Raw genomic sequence first — 15,944 nt, 5'->3', positions numbered from 1 at the left:
ATATGAAAGTTGTTCTGTCCTTTTATTTTTATAGATTGTGTTCAGCCCTCTTTTTATCATGAGAAGTCATCTTCCAGACCCCATTATCATACATTTGGAGAAAAGGAGTCTGGGATTGAGTGAAACACAGATTATTCCAGGAAAAGGACAGGAAAAACCACTGCAAAACATAGAACCTGACCTTGTACATCACCTAACATTTCAAGCAAGGTACTGGAAAAGTCCTCACATTTTTCCTAAGAGAGATTCAGTAGAAAAGCAACTTTGTATTATGGAGGGGAAGAAGGGAGGTAGAATTTTTTGTAGCGTTCCTTATGAGAATGTTATTTTAAAATTGCCCTGCCTAGGGGCGCCTGGGTGGCTCAGTCGGTTGAGCGTCCGACTTCAGCTCAGGTCATGATCTCGCGGTCCCTGAGTTCGAGCCCCGTGTCGGACTCTGGGCTGATGGCTCAGAGCCTGGAGACTGCTTCCAATTCTGTGTCTCCCTCTCTCTCTGCCCTCCCCCGTTCATGCTCTGTCTCTCTCTGTCTCAAAAATAAATAAACATTAAAAAAAAATTTTTTTTTAAATAAAATTGCCCTGCCTAGTGTTCTCTTATCCTCTTCAATAGTTTTGGATAAAATTCAGCCTCTTTCGTTAAACTTAGAAATAAATAAGAGGGATCAGAAAATTTAATTGACACATAATTTCTCTAGTGGAAGAAGAAATGAATAGAGCTCTCACCCAAGAACATGGGGAGCAGGGGCAGGGAGAAGGGGCCAGGGCCCATATTATGCAAAAACTGTGTTACCAATCCCTAAATCACCAAAAATTGCCTCAATCTCACAAAAAAGTATTGGTCTATAATACATCTAGGGTTATATTTTTTCAATAAATTGTCTGCCACTTTAGAAATCTGGTATTTACTCCTATTTTTTCCTTTCGACTGCCTAGAGAAGAAGATGATCCCTCACACTGTGCTGTCCCCATCTCTACATCCCTCATTAAGCAAATAGCCACTAAGATACACCCTGGATGCACAGTTAATCAGATCCTTGATGAATTCTATGGGCCAGAAAAGTCCCTTCAACCCATGTGGCCATATAATGAAAAGGATTCTGACAGGTAATGTTCTCCAGCAATCTTTGTCTACAAACACTTACCAATATTAATAAATGACCATTCACCAAAACGCTAGATACCATAAAAGGTGTTTTTAAAAAGAAGATATATGCATGCATCTATCCAATTCTGACCTTTTATTGTCTGGGTAAATGTATTTTGTAGACTGCTTTACTCATAACCTAGAACGTAATTGCGTGAAAAGTTTCTTTCTCCTGGATGCAAATTCAGCGTTGGATGAGTCTAGTGTGAAAAGGTGTCATACAAGAGCATTGTGTGTCTGGAATCCTAAACATATTATATGAATACTGAAATTATCATTTTTCATTGAGTCTCTTGGATGTGATATTTGGAACAGGAATGAACAGCTGAGTCAGTGGGATAGCCCAATGCGAGTGAAGCTGTCAGTCTGGAAGCCATATGTTAGAACGTTGTTGATAGAACTTCTACCCTGGGCCCTGCTTATCAATCAATCCAAGTGGGACCTCTGGTTGTTTGAAGGAGAGAAGATTGTTCTACAGGTTCCTGCTGGCAAAATTATTATCCCTCCTAATTTTCAGGTACTATAACCTTTTTTTTTTTAGCTAATGTGAATTCTTTGCTTTCAACAGCTAGCCTTTATTCTGAGGTTGCATTTATGTTCTTAATAGAATCAGTTGTAGAAAACTGTCGTCTTAGATGCATGTGTAAGGGGTATGGAATGTTCTTTGATATTCAAAGACATTTCAGATGTCTTTTTTCCCCATCAGCAGTATTCATGCTTGAGTCATCATTAAATTTGATAACTTCTAGTAGTTACATTTTCATTTTCATTGTGTACAGGATATTTGACAAGCATTAGGATTGGCCTACCCAGGGTATGTTAAGGATATAGAGTCATATTCTGTGCTAACCCACTCCCTAGATAGATTTGTGGTTCTTACAGAAATTCTCTGGGATCTGCAAGGTGGGTAAGAATTGAGGATTTCTGAACAACTGTTTTTGTCAGGGCCCCTTTTCCTTTATAAGTGGACTTGGATATCCATAATCATAGATGTCCACCCATTTGTTGATAATAACAATATGGAGTCATTGCTGGCAGAGGGGGAAACCCTAATGTAAAACAGAATTTTGCAGCAAGACTGTACTCCATCACAAGAGAACTTTCTTGATAAGGCTAACCCATTTCAAGAAGTACATAAATCTATAAGAAAACAGAGTACATGGAACTCCTAAATAAAATGTTTTCCTCGTGGGGAACAATTGAAGAGTACTTTTTTTGAGCTACAGTTCATGAACATCTTTATTCCATTGCATTTTCCTATTTTTTTTCTTTTTTTTTTAATTATCAGATGATGTTACCTTATGGAATTAGAATGCTGACCTACATGTACCTAAGGTTGCATATTATTCTTCTGTCAAATGAAATGAAACCCTTGGTTTTTAAGTTTTTGTTATTTATAGGGGAGCCACAGTTGGGGTTGTTTTTTTCCCCCTTCCATAAATATGAATTCCATTGTGAATCAAAGAAAACATTGGGAACTGAAATAAAAGGTATGTTGCCATTACAAAAACAAAAACAAAACTCATAAAGGGATTTGGTTGCCTAAGTAGACCTATTATATAATATAAAAAAAATTCCTGTGAATTGAGGTAAAAATGTCACGGTTAAGAAAAATACTTTATAATTGAGGCATTATTTTTCCAGGAGGCTTTTCAAATTGGAATATACTGGGCAAATACGAACACTGTGCATAAGTCAGTAGCAATTAAACTGGTCCATAACCTGACATCTCCAAAGTGGAAAGATGGAGGTAATGGTGAAGTTGTATCATTGGACGAAGAAGGGTTTGTTGATGCTGAAATAAGACTCGGTGCTTTCCCAGGACATCAGAAGGTAGGATCAAAGTCTGCATGGCTCAGGGGAAACAGCATGCCTACCCCTCCACCTGTTTAAAATGAGTCTACCCCTTTCTTTTTAATCCAGTTTTGGTACAACTGGCTCTAGACAATTTATAACAGTCCAACATGTGATTTCTTAGACCTCTGTCTTATACAGGGTTTTTTTTTTCCTTTAGCAGTGATAAAAGCCATGTCACATAATTTATCCAATAACCACTCTATTTCGGAACACTCCGTGGTCACTTGATTGATCGTATGTGGGGGAAAAATGAACTTATTCCAAAATATCCACAAATGTACTTGGCCTCCTTTTCTTAGAGCAGGAAGTACAGTTGCTAACATTCTGTGCACTGAAAGGACAAACCTCCTATAGCAAAGGTTACGTTCCTGGAAAGGGCATCCTGAGCAAAAGCCGCTCTAATTTTCCCATGGTGCCAAATGTTATGAGGAAGTTATATTCCTAAACAGAGGACTGGTTCTCACCCTTTAATGATATGAATGCAGAAAACATACTTAATCGGCTATTTAACTAAATACAAATGGTGCATGATCTTCAGCATCAATCTTTTCTAAACTCTGTGAAAACCAATTAAGTTCAATAATATAGTAACAAATCACAGCAACCGGTATGCATGAAAGCACAATATCATAGTGTACCATGTTAAGGTCTCATGCTGTACTTAACAGTATCTTCGTTATTTTAGCCCTCCCAATCAGAAGAAGAAGGGCTACTTCATCATAGTAGTATGATTTAGAATGACCTTTCTCTGGAGAGAAGTTAGATTTTGACAGGCATCTTTGAAGAGCCTCTCGAAAAAAAGTTAGGGTCATTTGGTGACTTTTTAAAAATAAATTTCTCTATACAAAGAAGTTGGTTTCTCTTCAGTATTCCAGGCTGGTATCCATTTCCTCAGAGTTGTCTGGGCAACACATGTTTATGTTCTGCCGGCCAAAATACTGTAACATGGGTGTAAATGGCAAAGAGCTGCAAGCGTGAATCACCCAAAGCTGAATAGTTGTAAGTTGAGAACGACCATCAAAACCTGGAAAAAAATGTGATGCCATACAACCCAACACCCATACCTCCAGCACCTCACAAAGTGGCCACAGCAAATGCGGAATAAATGTGAATGAATGAATGGACTGGTGGAAAATATATTATTGCCTATATTTATATCATTATTCTTTCCTGGTGATTCTCAAACTTTTTAGTGTCAGGACCCCTGTACTCTCTTAAAAATTTTTGCAGACCTCCAAAACCCTTTTGTTCATGTGGGCTATGGCTATTGATACTCATCAAACTAGCAATTAAAGCAAAACTTTAGACCCCAAGAATACACAAACATACATTCTGTATGTATGCCACAACAGTAATGACATCATAGGTCATATAACCCCTGGAAAACTTCACTGTACACTCATGAGGGAATTTGAATGGAAAAGACAATAGCGTCTTGGTATTTATTATAAAAATAGTTTTGACCTTTGGACACCCTGAAAGGATCTCATAGACCCTCCCCCCCCCACCCCCAATACACACACACACACACACACACACACACACACACACACACACACACACGGATCCCAGGCCACACTTTGAGAACTGCTGTCCTGACATTACCATTTACTAAGCGAATATCTTCTGTGAGCACCAGTCCGTCATACAACATGGTAAGGTAATGAGATGATACACGCAGAGGTTAAGAGCTGTACCATAGGACCAGACTGCTTGGTTTTCAATCCCAACTAGACCCTCTCTGTCTTTTTGACCTTGGGCAGGCTACGTAACCTCTTTGAGCCTCATTTCCCTCTTCTGTTAAATGGAGACAATAGTAGCTGCCCCATGTGAGGATTCTGTGAGTTAGCATGCGTAAGTACTTACAAGTGGAGCACAAGAAAGCAGTATGCCACGGCCACTCGATGCTGTTCTTAGGGCTCCTGTTGGTCCCTCCCAGGCCTTTCGTGAGGTAGCTGCCACGATGAGCATGAGGAAGAGGAGGAGGAGTGCTCGACTTCATGTTGAAAACCTGAGTGACCTCTGTTTACATACAAGTGTTCCTACATAAATACTTTGTGAGGGAATTGGCTAAATAACTTGGAAACACCAGAAATAACTGGTGTGCGAGGACACCTGTTGTAAATAGTGGCCCTTTGGGGAGCTGGGATGTCTTTGAGACTGAAAGGGGACTCTGATAAATTATGCTGGAACATGGGGCGCCTGGGTGGCTTGGTCGGTTAAGCGTCCGACTTCGGCTCAGGTCACGATCTCACGGTCCGTGAGTTCGAGCCCCACGTCGGGCTCTGTGCTGACAGCTCAGAGCCTGGAGCCTGCTTTAGATTCTGTGTCTCCCTCTCTCTCTGCCCCTCCCCTGTTCATGCTCTCTCTCTGTCTCAAAAATAAATAAACGTTAAAAAAAATTTAAATGTGCTGGAACAAAAGGTAAAATTGGTATTGTCGTGGGCAAGCTGAGAGATAAAATGGCCCTTTAAAAAAGGAGAAAGTTTTACGTGCCTTATAATGTTTTCAAAATCGTTCTTTCCTCACTTGTCTTGCAGTTGTGTCAATTCTGCATCTCCTCCCTGGTTCAGCAGGGTATACAGATTATTCAGATTGAAGACAAGACTATGATAATCAATAATATGCCCTATCAGATATTTTATAAACCGCAGTTATCTGTCTCCAAACCCCACTCTGGAAAGGAGGTAAGCAATCGATAGCATTATTGATTTGTCTTAAGTTTCGATCAGTTAGCGATAAGTAAGATTAAGGTTTTAGCCTAGAATAAAGAAGGAAACTAACACTGAATGTAGGTAAAGAGAAATTTATTTTGTACTGAATTAAAACCACGGATGTCGTGGCCAGCGCTTCCAGGTAATGAACACGCAGCAGGTCCCGACGCACTGCTGGATTCGTGTCGTGTGTGCCCCAGCCGCTGGAGGCCACAGCACACTCGGCTAGCATGCTCGCGAAGGCAAAGCCCCGCCCGCGGGGCAGTGGCCTGAGGGCTGGCTCCCGGGGGTGTCGTGGAAAAGAGCATCTGCCTCGCAGGCTGCGGTGCCTGGAGGAGCCGTGTGGGCAGAGGGCTCGGCCCCAGCTGAGCCACGCGTGTGGGAGCCCTGACTTCTCTGCCCACGAGGAGAGTAACTGTGAAAAGGTACCAGCCCATTTATGTTAGCATCCCACTGGCAGAATATGCAGAAAATAAATCCAAGAAAGATTTTTGATTCTCTTCTTTATACAATTAAAGTGAACACTTCTATTTTGAGAGAGTAAGGAGATATTTTAAAAGGACTTAAAAACATGATATGCTAAGTGGTAAGCTGTTGTTTTATGCTATTGAAACTATCACGTAGGAAAGTATTTTCTTTCTTTAGCTATGTCTGCATTTATTTTTATCCCTTTCAGCTCCTAAAAATTACATTAGAACACTAAAACAGGATGAAAGTCTTACTCTTCTAAGCTTACAGTGCATGATAGTATTTACAAAAATGTCAGAATAATCGAATTTCATTTTGGTTCTTCAAAGTATCAGTAGAATAACTATGTGACCAGAAGTACCCGGTCGGGAAATAGAAGTCAACAATGTTTCCATTTTAGGTGAGGATTTGGCAAGAGAATCAGCATGTGTGCAGATAATTCTCCTGCTCCTCCCCACCTTCGGGCTTCCTGAGACCTTCGGTCAGGGCTTTCCACGCTGACATTTCCTCCTCTGAAAATAGGCATAATTTTTCATTCCTTACAGGTTTTTGGTGACAATTAGATGAGCTAATATGAGTAAAAAGGCCAGGCACTCAGGAAATGGTAGTAGCCGGCGGCAACCACAACCCCAGCATCACAGTGAACTCCTGCTTTGCCTCAGCTCCCTGGAGAAGAGGGATGGGCCCATGTACTTCCAGGCAGCTGAGGAGTGTCCCCTTTTTCAACCATACCCTGCTTCAGGCAGGTGTAGGCATGACGGTCCCTAGCCTCTCAGAGAGGTGTGTGGAACAGTGGGAAACCCACCAAATGGGAAGCAGGAAGCCTGGCTCCAGCTGGGCTTTGCCACTCACTGTCTTTGTGATGTTGGACAAGTCAGCAGCTCTCTGGAAAGCAGCTTCCTCAGATGTGAAAGAATAGTTTTAAATAAAGTATCTCTAAAGGTCCTTTTTAAGTCAAACTTCTGAGACTTTCTAATGTGCCAGAAACCCTGTGGAATTTCAACTGAGGGTTGGGATCAGAGTTTCCTCCTCCCTCAGGATGAGCCTTAAACAGAGTTTGTCTTCCGAGCTCCCAGTTCACTGTTCTGTATCTCATTCAGCTCTCTTCTTCCCAAGGCCCCTCAGAGCGCACCCTTTCAGTCCGGTCATACCCATCCAAGAGGACTCTCTCCCCAGCATGTGGCATGTCGACCCTTATGACATCTGGATTTTTGCAGTACCTGGGGGACATTGAGAACTTTGCATCACCTTCTAAGTCACCCCGGCCCTATCATGTTTCATTATGCCTAGAAAAGCAGACCCTGCCCCTACTGCTTGTAATAGTCTCACTGGGGCTTTCTCATGGGAATGGGATTCTCACATGCCCATGTCCCCCACCCAGCCACCTCCTGAGACTACATGGTTATGGTTTCTTAGAAGCTGTGCTTTCAAAAGCTTCACTTCTCTCCATTGGTGCAGTAACCGTGCTCTCTCGGCATTGTCTTTTCTTTTCTCAGTATTTTCACGTTCCAGACAGTGCCACTTTCAGCATCTGCGCAGGTGGAGAGCAGCCTGCTGTGAAATCCAGCTCCCTTCCTTGCTGGGACCTGATGCCCGATATCAGTCAGTCACCACTGGATGCCTCCATGCTGCAGAAGCAGATCTTGCTGGCCTTTTCTCCTGCCTCAGGTGCCAACAGTTCCCAGTGCTGGAGCCTGCCGGCTATAGTTAAACAAGAGTTTCCCAGACAGAGTGTAGCCGTGCCCTTCGGAAGTTGTGGGGAAAATGGATTCTGCACCAGGTATTTTACCTCCGTGTGAATGCCCTTCTTAGCTTGTTGCGATAGCTCTTCATCAAGGCACCAGGAGAGACAAAAACAGCTGCATTGCTCACCACGTGTAAAACTGGGTTTGACTTTTACTTTTTTTTAATGTGTATTTACTTTTGAGGAGCAGGAGAGGGGCAGAGAGAGAGGGAGACACAGAATCTGAAGCAGGCTCCGGGCTCTGAGCCGTCAGCACAGAGCCTGATGCGGGGCTTGAACTCACAGACCGTGAGATCGTGACCTGAGCTGAAGTCGGACGCTTACCTGACTGAGCCACCCGGGTGCCCCAGGTTTTACTTTGATTTTTAATGGCTTCTAGACATCGTACACAATTGGGCAAACATTGTGATCACATGTGGGTTGCCCCAGCGTACTCCTGATGAGATTTTTCCCTTATTGCAGCTTATGGGGGGTGGGGGTGGGGGGGAATGATGGTGTTTGTGGCATGAAATAGCAGCAATACATCAAAATGAAAAGATAGCCTTCTATGATGACTTCTTAGCCTCTGTCAAGGGTTAAAATATGAGAGAGTCAAGTTGGAAAACCTTTTTCCTTTCCCATATTTTACATCTACTTCAAAATGGAATTTTTCTTTAAAAGTCATTAGCAGAGATAACTTAGATAAACACAAGTCACAGAAGACTCTGTTCTGTGGTTGTTCCTGCACGCAAGTTGCTCCAATTACCGATTACCAATTATGCAAATAACAACCACAGAATCAAGCCGGAGACATGTAATGGTTTGTTCATACTGGACTTTTATTTTGTGGTTGTTTTGCATGCAATACGTCCTTTCTGTAGCTGTCGGGAATAACTTATTTATGGTATATGCAAAAAGTACAGAAGAAAACATCTTGTGATCTTCTTAGAGGTGCCTTTTTCCCGTGATTGTGATTTTACAGACTTCATTTGAGATTCGAGCTATTCTAACTTTTTGATGTCTACAGAGATTTCTAATAGTAATATTTTAAACGGTAACTCCCCAACTTACGTTATCCATAATAGTAAGGCCCTGTTCCCTACACATGTCCCTTCTTCTTTCACAACATTCAGAAACATCCTGATTTTAGAAACACTTTTCATCCCTGATTCTGAAGAGGAGTGGTTATATTTATATTCTGGCTGGAGAAGTTAAGTGTGGTGAGTTGAAGGAAGTATTTTTGAAAGTGATGTGAACCTATGTCGAGAAAACAAAATTTATTTTTAAAACTGAAAGCCAAAATTTAAAATGAAATTGCATTTGGAAATGATGTTTAAAATTCTAAGAATTCTAAGACACGATTGTATTAATATAACTTAATCTTATCTACAAATACTAAACTAGATATTAGATTGAAAATACCATATGTCAGTCCTGGCCCCCAGCTTTCTTGGCTAGCAAGAAGAAATTCTCTGAGGTTGGCTTGCCCCAGCTCTTTCAAAATTAGGCTGGGAAACGAGCTTTGGTATGAATCCAGGGACTGTACTCAGCAAGTGAATTCGCTTCCTACAAGCCCCATCTCCTCTTCCCCCTCCTCCCCCAGTCCTGCCATGCACCTTTGATGTGTTATTAATGTGATTTCCCCAAACGCTACTGGACAATTCACTTTGGCATTTCAGGCAAATACTATGGGAAGAGCTCACCTTGGTGAACAGGGTAAATGGCATTTGGGGAATTCTTTAATGCATCATCAACCCCTTTTAATCAGTGTAAACTGAGGGCTACATTTGGCAAATACCTGATTTCTTTGATTAATTTGATCAGTCCATGTAATTTAAACCTCCGAGAGGATTTTTTTTGTCCTGTTTTGATACGAAATACTGTTTGGTAGTCTATGATGTAGACTGGAAGAGTCTTGTGTCTCCGCTGTAGAGGACAGCCTATGCCCACACAGCACTTTTTCTAACGCCGATTAATACAGCTTTGCTCTTGGTATGCAAAGTGGAGGTCATGTCAATATGATGATGTGAAAACTGACAGCAAGCATTATGAGCCTACCTACCTTTTGTAGAGCAAGTACCCATGTTCTCTAGAGCAAGTACCCATGTTCTCTAGCAGTCTTTCTAAAAGCATATCATCTCCTCTTAAGCCAAAATTTACCAAGCACTTCTGAAGAAGAAGGCCCTGCATGTGTAGAGTTTAAGGCACATCTGCACAAAGGAGAGCAGAGCAGGAGGAAGAGGTTAGCACACGGTTGGCCAGAATTCTAAGTGGTAGAAGTTATGGTTTTCCTCTTTGAAGTAATTTTTTACGTCTTTGAATATTTCATGATAATTATGTGATACTATTGTCAAGAAAAAGTCGGTAAAGCTGTAATTAGTATAAGTCCGTTACTAGATGAGAGGATGGCCTCCTTTCTCTGGAAAACACTTCTTCTGATTGATAAAAGAGATGGTGTTGTGCAGTTGTGAATATTACAAATCTAAATAAACATGTACCACGAGAGGAAGCATTCATTTTTTTCTAAACCGCTTCTGTCATTTGATTTGATTTCATTCCAGGGCAGTAGCACTGACATATCAAGAACACTTTGGAGTGACTTATTTAACCCTCTCAGAAGACCCTAGTCCTCGGATAATTTTCCACAACAGATGTCCAGTAACAATCCTTATAAAGGAAAATATTAAAGGTATATTTTATTGCATTGAATCTAAATAATATAAAACCTATAATCTTCCTGGAGGTTTTTAATTCAGTAGCTACCTGTGATCCTGTGAAGAACACTGAAATAAAAGTATCATTCATCTCTCTTCGAGAAGTTTCTCCTGCCACATTATGTTTAATATCCCTTCGTCTTTGTCAAGGCCTGAGTCTGCATATGCCTTTTTTTTTTTTTTAGATATTCCAAAGTTTGAGGTTTATTGCAGAAGAATTCCTTCTGAGTGCTCAATTCATCATGAACTGTATCATCAGATTTCCAATTATCCAGACTGCAAGACCAAAGACTTACTTCCTAGCCTCTTTTTGAGAGTAGAATGTCTGGGGGACACAACAACTGAGTGGAGCGATGCCATCGACATCAACAGTCAGGGAACACAGGTCAGTGAGCCACACGTGTTCCCATCAAGGCCCCAAGACACATTCTTTTGTCTAAGGTTTCCATGCTTGTCTGCTTCTAAACAGCATGTTCTCAGTGCTAAACTTCTTATCTCCAGATGAGGATGCATGTATCCATTTCTACGTCCTCGTTAGGTTATAAATTCTCACATACAATAGGTACCTCCACAATGTCCTATACAACTGTTTACCAGAGAGAAGCACTCGGTAAAGGCAAGCACACTGGGTGTGATCCAAAGTCGAAAATGAAATAAAATTGTTAGACTCCTCTATATAGAAGGTGGTCCTACTATCCAGATTTTAATTGTTTTTTAACATTTTTTTATTTAACATTGAGAGACAGAGCATGAGCATGAGAGGGGCAGAGAGAGGAGAAGACACAGAATCCAAAGCAGGCTTCAGGCTCTGAGCTGTCAGCACAGAGCCCGACAGGGGCTCAACCTCACAAAGTGCGAGATCATGATCTGAGTCGAAGTCGGATACCTAACCGACTGAGCCACCCAGGAGCCCCCTAACAGTCCAGATTTTAGGACAATCGTTATGCCAACCCTAGATTCATCCCCTCTTTAGAATTTAATATAAAAATATACACATTCTTCCTAGAAGTACATAACACTCTACAAATACAAGTATAGTTTAAAAACCCTGAACAGATAAAATGTCCCGATTTGTCTCTGTCTTAATCTCAGTGCTAGTGGTGTTTATTTTTGTTAAAAATGGCATGTGAACCTAACATTTCATTTCTGCTGTACTTAAAATTTTCCCATTTTATGTGTATAATTCACGGGCATTAGAAAACATTCACAATGTTGTACAACCGTCAGCACTCTCTGTTCCATCATCCCAGACAGAAACTCTGTACACGGTAGGCAATCCCTCTCCATTCTCCCTCCACTCAACCCCTGGTAGCCCCTGTTGTACCCTGTGTCTCTGAACTTGCCAGGTTCCAGGTGCCTTGTGTAACTGGAACCATACAGTATTTGTCTTGCTGTGCCCGGATAATTCACTTTGCGTAGTATTTTCAAGGTTCATTCATCCGTGTTGCAGCGTCTGTCAGAACTTCATTCCGTTTTGTGGCCAAGTGATATTGTGCTATCCTTTGTCACAGTTCTTTCGTACGTATTAATTCATTTGACCTTCACAACAAGCTTGTGAAGTAGGTCTCTTTGTCATGGTTACAGGACACATATCAAAGTCATAAATATATTTACTATAATAATGACTCTCACTTCGTAATCGCTTACTGCATACCAGGCATCATGCTGAGCACTTTACGTTCATTCCTGTCTAACCTTTCCAGCAGCCATACAAGATGGGACTATCATCCCCATGTTACAGAAGTGAGAACTGAGGCCTCCAGAAGTAACACGGCTTAGTTCCCATGTGTTACAAGAGAAGGGACTGGGATTTCATCCCGACCTGCCAGACCCCAAAGCACTGCTCCAAGCTACCATGCTGTAAATGCTGCTTCCCTACCTGGGATTCCTGAACGCCCCTCTTCCCCAGCTGGCACATTCTTTCTCATCTCCCAAGAGATTCTCTGTCTTCACTCCTGTGAAATCTCCTCCCCACCACCGGCCCCTCTCCATGTTCACTTATCATTTGTAACATTAAGTTGCATTTATTTCTTTAAAAGCTCTCCTACCAATTTAGTATTCCTGGCAGTCAGATACCTGCCTTATTCATCCTCAGGCTACAGCAGAGTGCCTGTCAACACAGGAAGATCTTAGTAAACATCACATCAGCAAATGAGTGACTGTGTGAATGAGAAGATGAGGTCAAGCGAGAGAGGTCCTGTAAAGGAGGAGAAGAGAGCCCCCAGCCCTAACCTCGGGAAACGCCGGCATGTCAGTGCAGAGCAGCAAAAGAGACTGAGAGGGAACAAGCAGAGTGGCAGGAGGAGACCCAGGCAGGGGAGAAACAGAACGCCCCTGATGGACAAAGCTTACAGGCTGTAAAATGGTGGAGAGAAGGTAGCAATTGGAAATGACAGGTTCAGAGGCAGTGGGAGGGAGGGCGTGGAGGAACATGAGAATTGTGTTTTCCAGGAGTGAGGCCATGAAGCAAAGGAGGTCAGAGAGGAGGAAGCTCTTTTCTGTACTGCAGGGATGGAGTCAGTCAAGAAGTGGAAGAGACGGTGAGGAGCTGCCCAGAGAGACGAGTCCCAGGCACAGGGAGCGTAGTTCTCCTTGGACAGAAGGACCACGTCCTCTTCCCTGGCTGTAGAAAAGAGGTGGGACTGGGCACAGGGAGGGAGAGCTCTTTGGAGGGAGGGGCCAGGAAATTGAATTGATGCACGGTGGCCTTAAGGTTATTGTGAAGTTTGGAATAAATCGTCGGCCAAGAGAGAGAGGGAAAGGGCTGGGGGTCTGGGGAGAGAATTAGCCACAGAAACAGGTGGAGGACATGGCCAGGGACAGGGACAGATGCAAGAATGGATGAGCAGCCTGGGGGCCGCCCTCACCTCGGAGACCCGCGTATGTACTGGCTCCACATTACACAGGGGTGTGGTTTCTTCTGTCCGCAGCACTCATGAGATGAATGCTGAAAATCTGTTAGATCCGTGCAGACTCGGGAGACATTCCTGGTCTCATTAATGTACAAAATAAATATTGCAAGCTTCTCAAGCGTTCCTGAACTCCTCTGCATCGGTTTAAAGATTTTCAAAACTTTGCTTACTTCTCTATGTCTGGGGGATTCTTTACAATAGGCATTCTGCCTGCCAAACCTTATTTCAGGGATTCCCATTCACTCTAAATTTCCTCAAACCTTTGTAGTCACAGATACTTCAAAGCTAGGAAGAGGTACTCTTTCCAACACCCTTATCATCCCTGGTCTGAGGACCCAGCAAAGGCTCATGTTCCCATTAATCTTTGAGGAGCTGTGTGCCATATGTCCTGCAGACCATGGTTCACTTCCTCCTCTGCAGGAAGATTTGTTTCAGACCCTCACCGACATCTCCTCAGTAATACACCAGGGCATATAAATCACTGGGGAGCGAAGGGAGCTGTGTCCTCTGATGAAAGGAAGCAGCCCTTCTGTAGGAGTGAGATCGTCTTCCAGGAGCCTTTCCTCAGCCCTTGGTCTGAGGCACATGATGCCAATTTCCAAGCTGACCTTAAAAAGCAGGATTAAAACACTGTAAAATCCCTAATATTGCCTCCAGAAAGAGAACTCCTTTAGCTTTTGCCAGAGATAGGCCCCTCGCCTCAGTTTTGGAAATAGAACAGTGCCATGTTGCATAATTTTGAAATGGACTATGAGAGGGAACATGCAGAAAATGAGTTTATAATCACGCAAAGAAGTGTTCTTCGGATCAGGAGTCACCGGGAAGACCCGATAGCATGTAGGCCACAAAATCCGGACTGCATTTGGCATGGGGTTTCCAGGGTTGTGTTACCAGCTCACACCTGGCTAGGAGACCTCTCCTGGTGGTTCAGACTGAGCCCCTGATGCAGCAGCTGGTGCTCTTGTCCATAACTTGACAGGCAGTGGTAGCCTGACTGACTCGAGAGGAAAACATCTTTAGATTCCAAATAAATAAGCAAAGACGTAAAAAATGAGCTTACATTGGCCATTTTAAGCCACAGTTTTGATCCTATCTGGAAAACAGGTTAGAACCCTGCGTAGTTCATGGGATTTCAGTTCCTGTTAATCAGAAGCCTTATTTTTGTCAGCGTTAGCCAATGTTTTTTTGAATAAAAAGGTACAAAGAAAACGTAGTTACCATTTAAGTAACATAAACACTAAGAGGCATGCTTCAGTCATCAGCCACCAAATACTCACTGAGTTTCTAATACGTGCCAGACATTGTAACTTAGTACTGGGACTACAGGAAGCAGAGTGAACTAAAGGGAACAACACCCTCACCTCCCAGGAGATGACAGGTGGAGGAGAGGATAAGCAAGTGATCGCCTAGGTGGCTGTATTGTGAAGTCCAGTAGGAACCATGAAGGGAAGGTACAGTTGTCTTGTTAGGATATACAGCAGACTAGTTTGAGAGGCCAAGGAGTATCTCTCTGGTAAGAGACCTGGCATCTCTGCCTTCAAGCTGAGCAGGCATTAAGTAGACAAAAAAGTGGGAAACTTTTCTTGGCGGAAAGAGCAACATGTTTGAAGCTTCGGTGCTCAGAGAGGGAGCGTGGTCCTTCCGGGAACCTAAATGCCAGTGTGGTCATAGTGCCAGCTGAAGAAAAGGGGGGTGGGAGAAGGGTTTAGTGAGACAATTCAAGGCCAAATCCAGCAAGATTCTGTGTCTGCACCTAAGGACTTGGGTTTTTATCTTAAGAGCCTTGGGAAGTCTTTGAATTGGTTATGAAACGCAGTGTCTGAGCCATTGAAACAGCAAAGAAGAATGGGCGATGTGATTCCCCAGAAAGTTTGCAGGTGAATTTTCTTCTAAAAAGATTCAGTGAATTCTCATGATCTTTGACTCTGAGCAGAAGTCTTTAGTGGAGTCAGTGTCACCAGTGTTTTCTTCTCAGTGTGTGAAAGATGGGGAATGACAATCCTTCATGGTTATAGAGCTCTATACCATTTACAAAGTGCTCTCACATCCACGGTCTCAATTCTTCCATTCATTTATTCAGCAAACTTTTATTGAGGAACTATCAAGAGCCAAACCCTTTGCCCTAAATAAGGCATTACTCCTGCTTCTGGAACCTGAGTGTAAGTAAATAAATGTAGTCAAGTGGAGTAAGTCCTAAGACAGAGCCTTTGATCATGGCAAAAATTCTGGGATCGTTAAGGCAATAATTTTATGTTTATTTTCCTGATGAGAGGATTGAGGCTTAAAGAGTAATCAGCTAGGTGGTTTGTAAGTAAGCAGGATCAGGCTGGAACCTGGATCTGCCCACATGTGGCCCAGTCCTGTTTTTCCTGCACCAAACTGAGCTCACTGTCTATCCTTTGGAGTCCAGCC

At 42.6% G+C, this 15,944-nt stretch overlaps 1 protein-coding gene across 7 annotated transcripts in view; it reads left to right on the top strand.

The window, feature by feature from the left end:
- The window catches only part of VPS13B (vacuolar protein sorting 13 homolog B), a 794,855-nt gene that overhangs the window by 744,412 nt on the left and 34,499 nt on the right, over window positions 1–15,944 (top strand). For all 7 annotated transcript variants that reach the window (XM_053208413.1, XM_053208414.1, XM_053208412.1 and 4 more), the window contains exons 47-54: window positions 35–210; window positions 934–1,104; window positions 1,460–1,661; window positions 2,789–2,977; window positions 5,542–5,688; window positions 7,680–7,963; window positions 10,468–10,595; window positions 10,806–11,005. In XM_053208413.1, the coding sequence (XP_053064388.1) occupies window positions 35–210; window positions 934–1,104; window positions 1,460–1,661; window positions 2,789–2,977; window positions 5,542–5,688; window positions 7,680–7,963; window positions 10,468–10,595; window positions 10,806–11,005 (1,497 nt within the window). The remainder of the gene's footprint in view (window positions 1–34; window positions 211–933; window positions 1,105–1,459; window positions 1,662–2,788; window positions 2,978–5,541; window positions 5,689–7,679; window positions 7,964–10,467; window positions 10,596–10,805; window positions 11,006–15,944) is intronic.

The sequence above is a fragment of the Acinonyx jubatus genome, chromosome F2, assembly GCF_027475565.1.
Source record: "Acinonyx jubatus isolate Ajub_Pintada_27869175 chromosome F2, VMU_Ajub_asm_v1.0, whole genome shotgun sequence".
In the NCBI taxonomy this organism is placed as follows: Eukaryota; Metazoa; Chordata; class Mammalia; order Carnivora; family Felidae; genus Acinonyx; species Acinonyx jubatus.
Note: the sequence above shows the minus strand (reverse complement) of the source record. Positions and strands in the feature narration are given on the sequence as shown.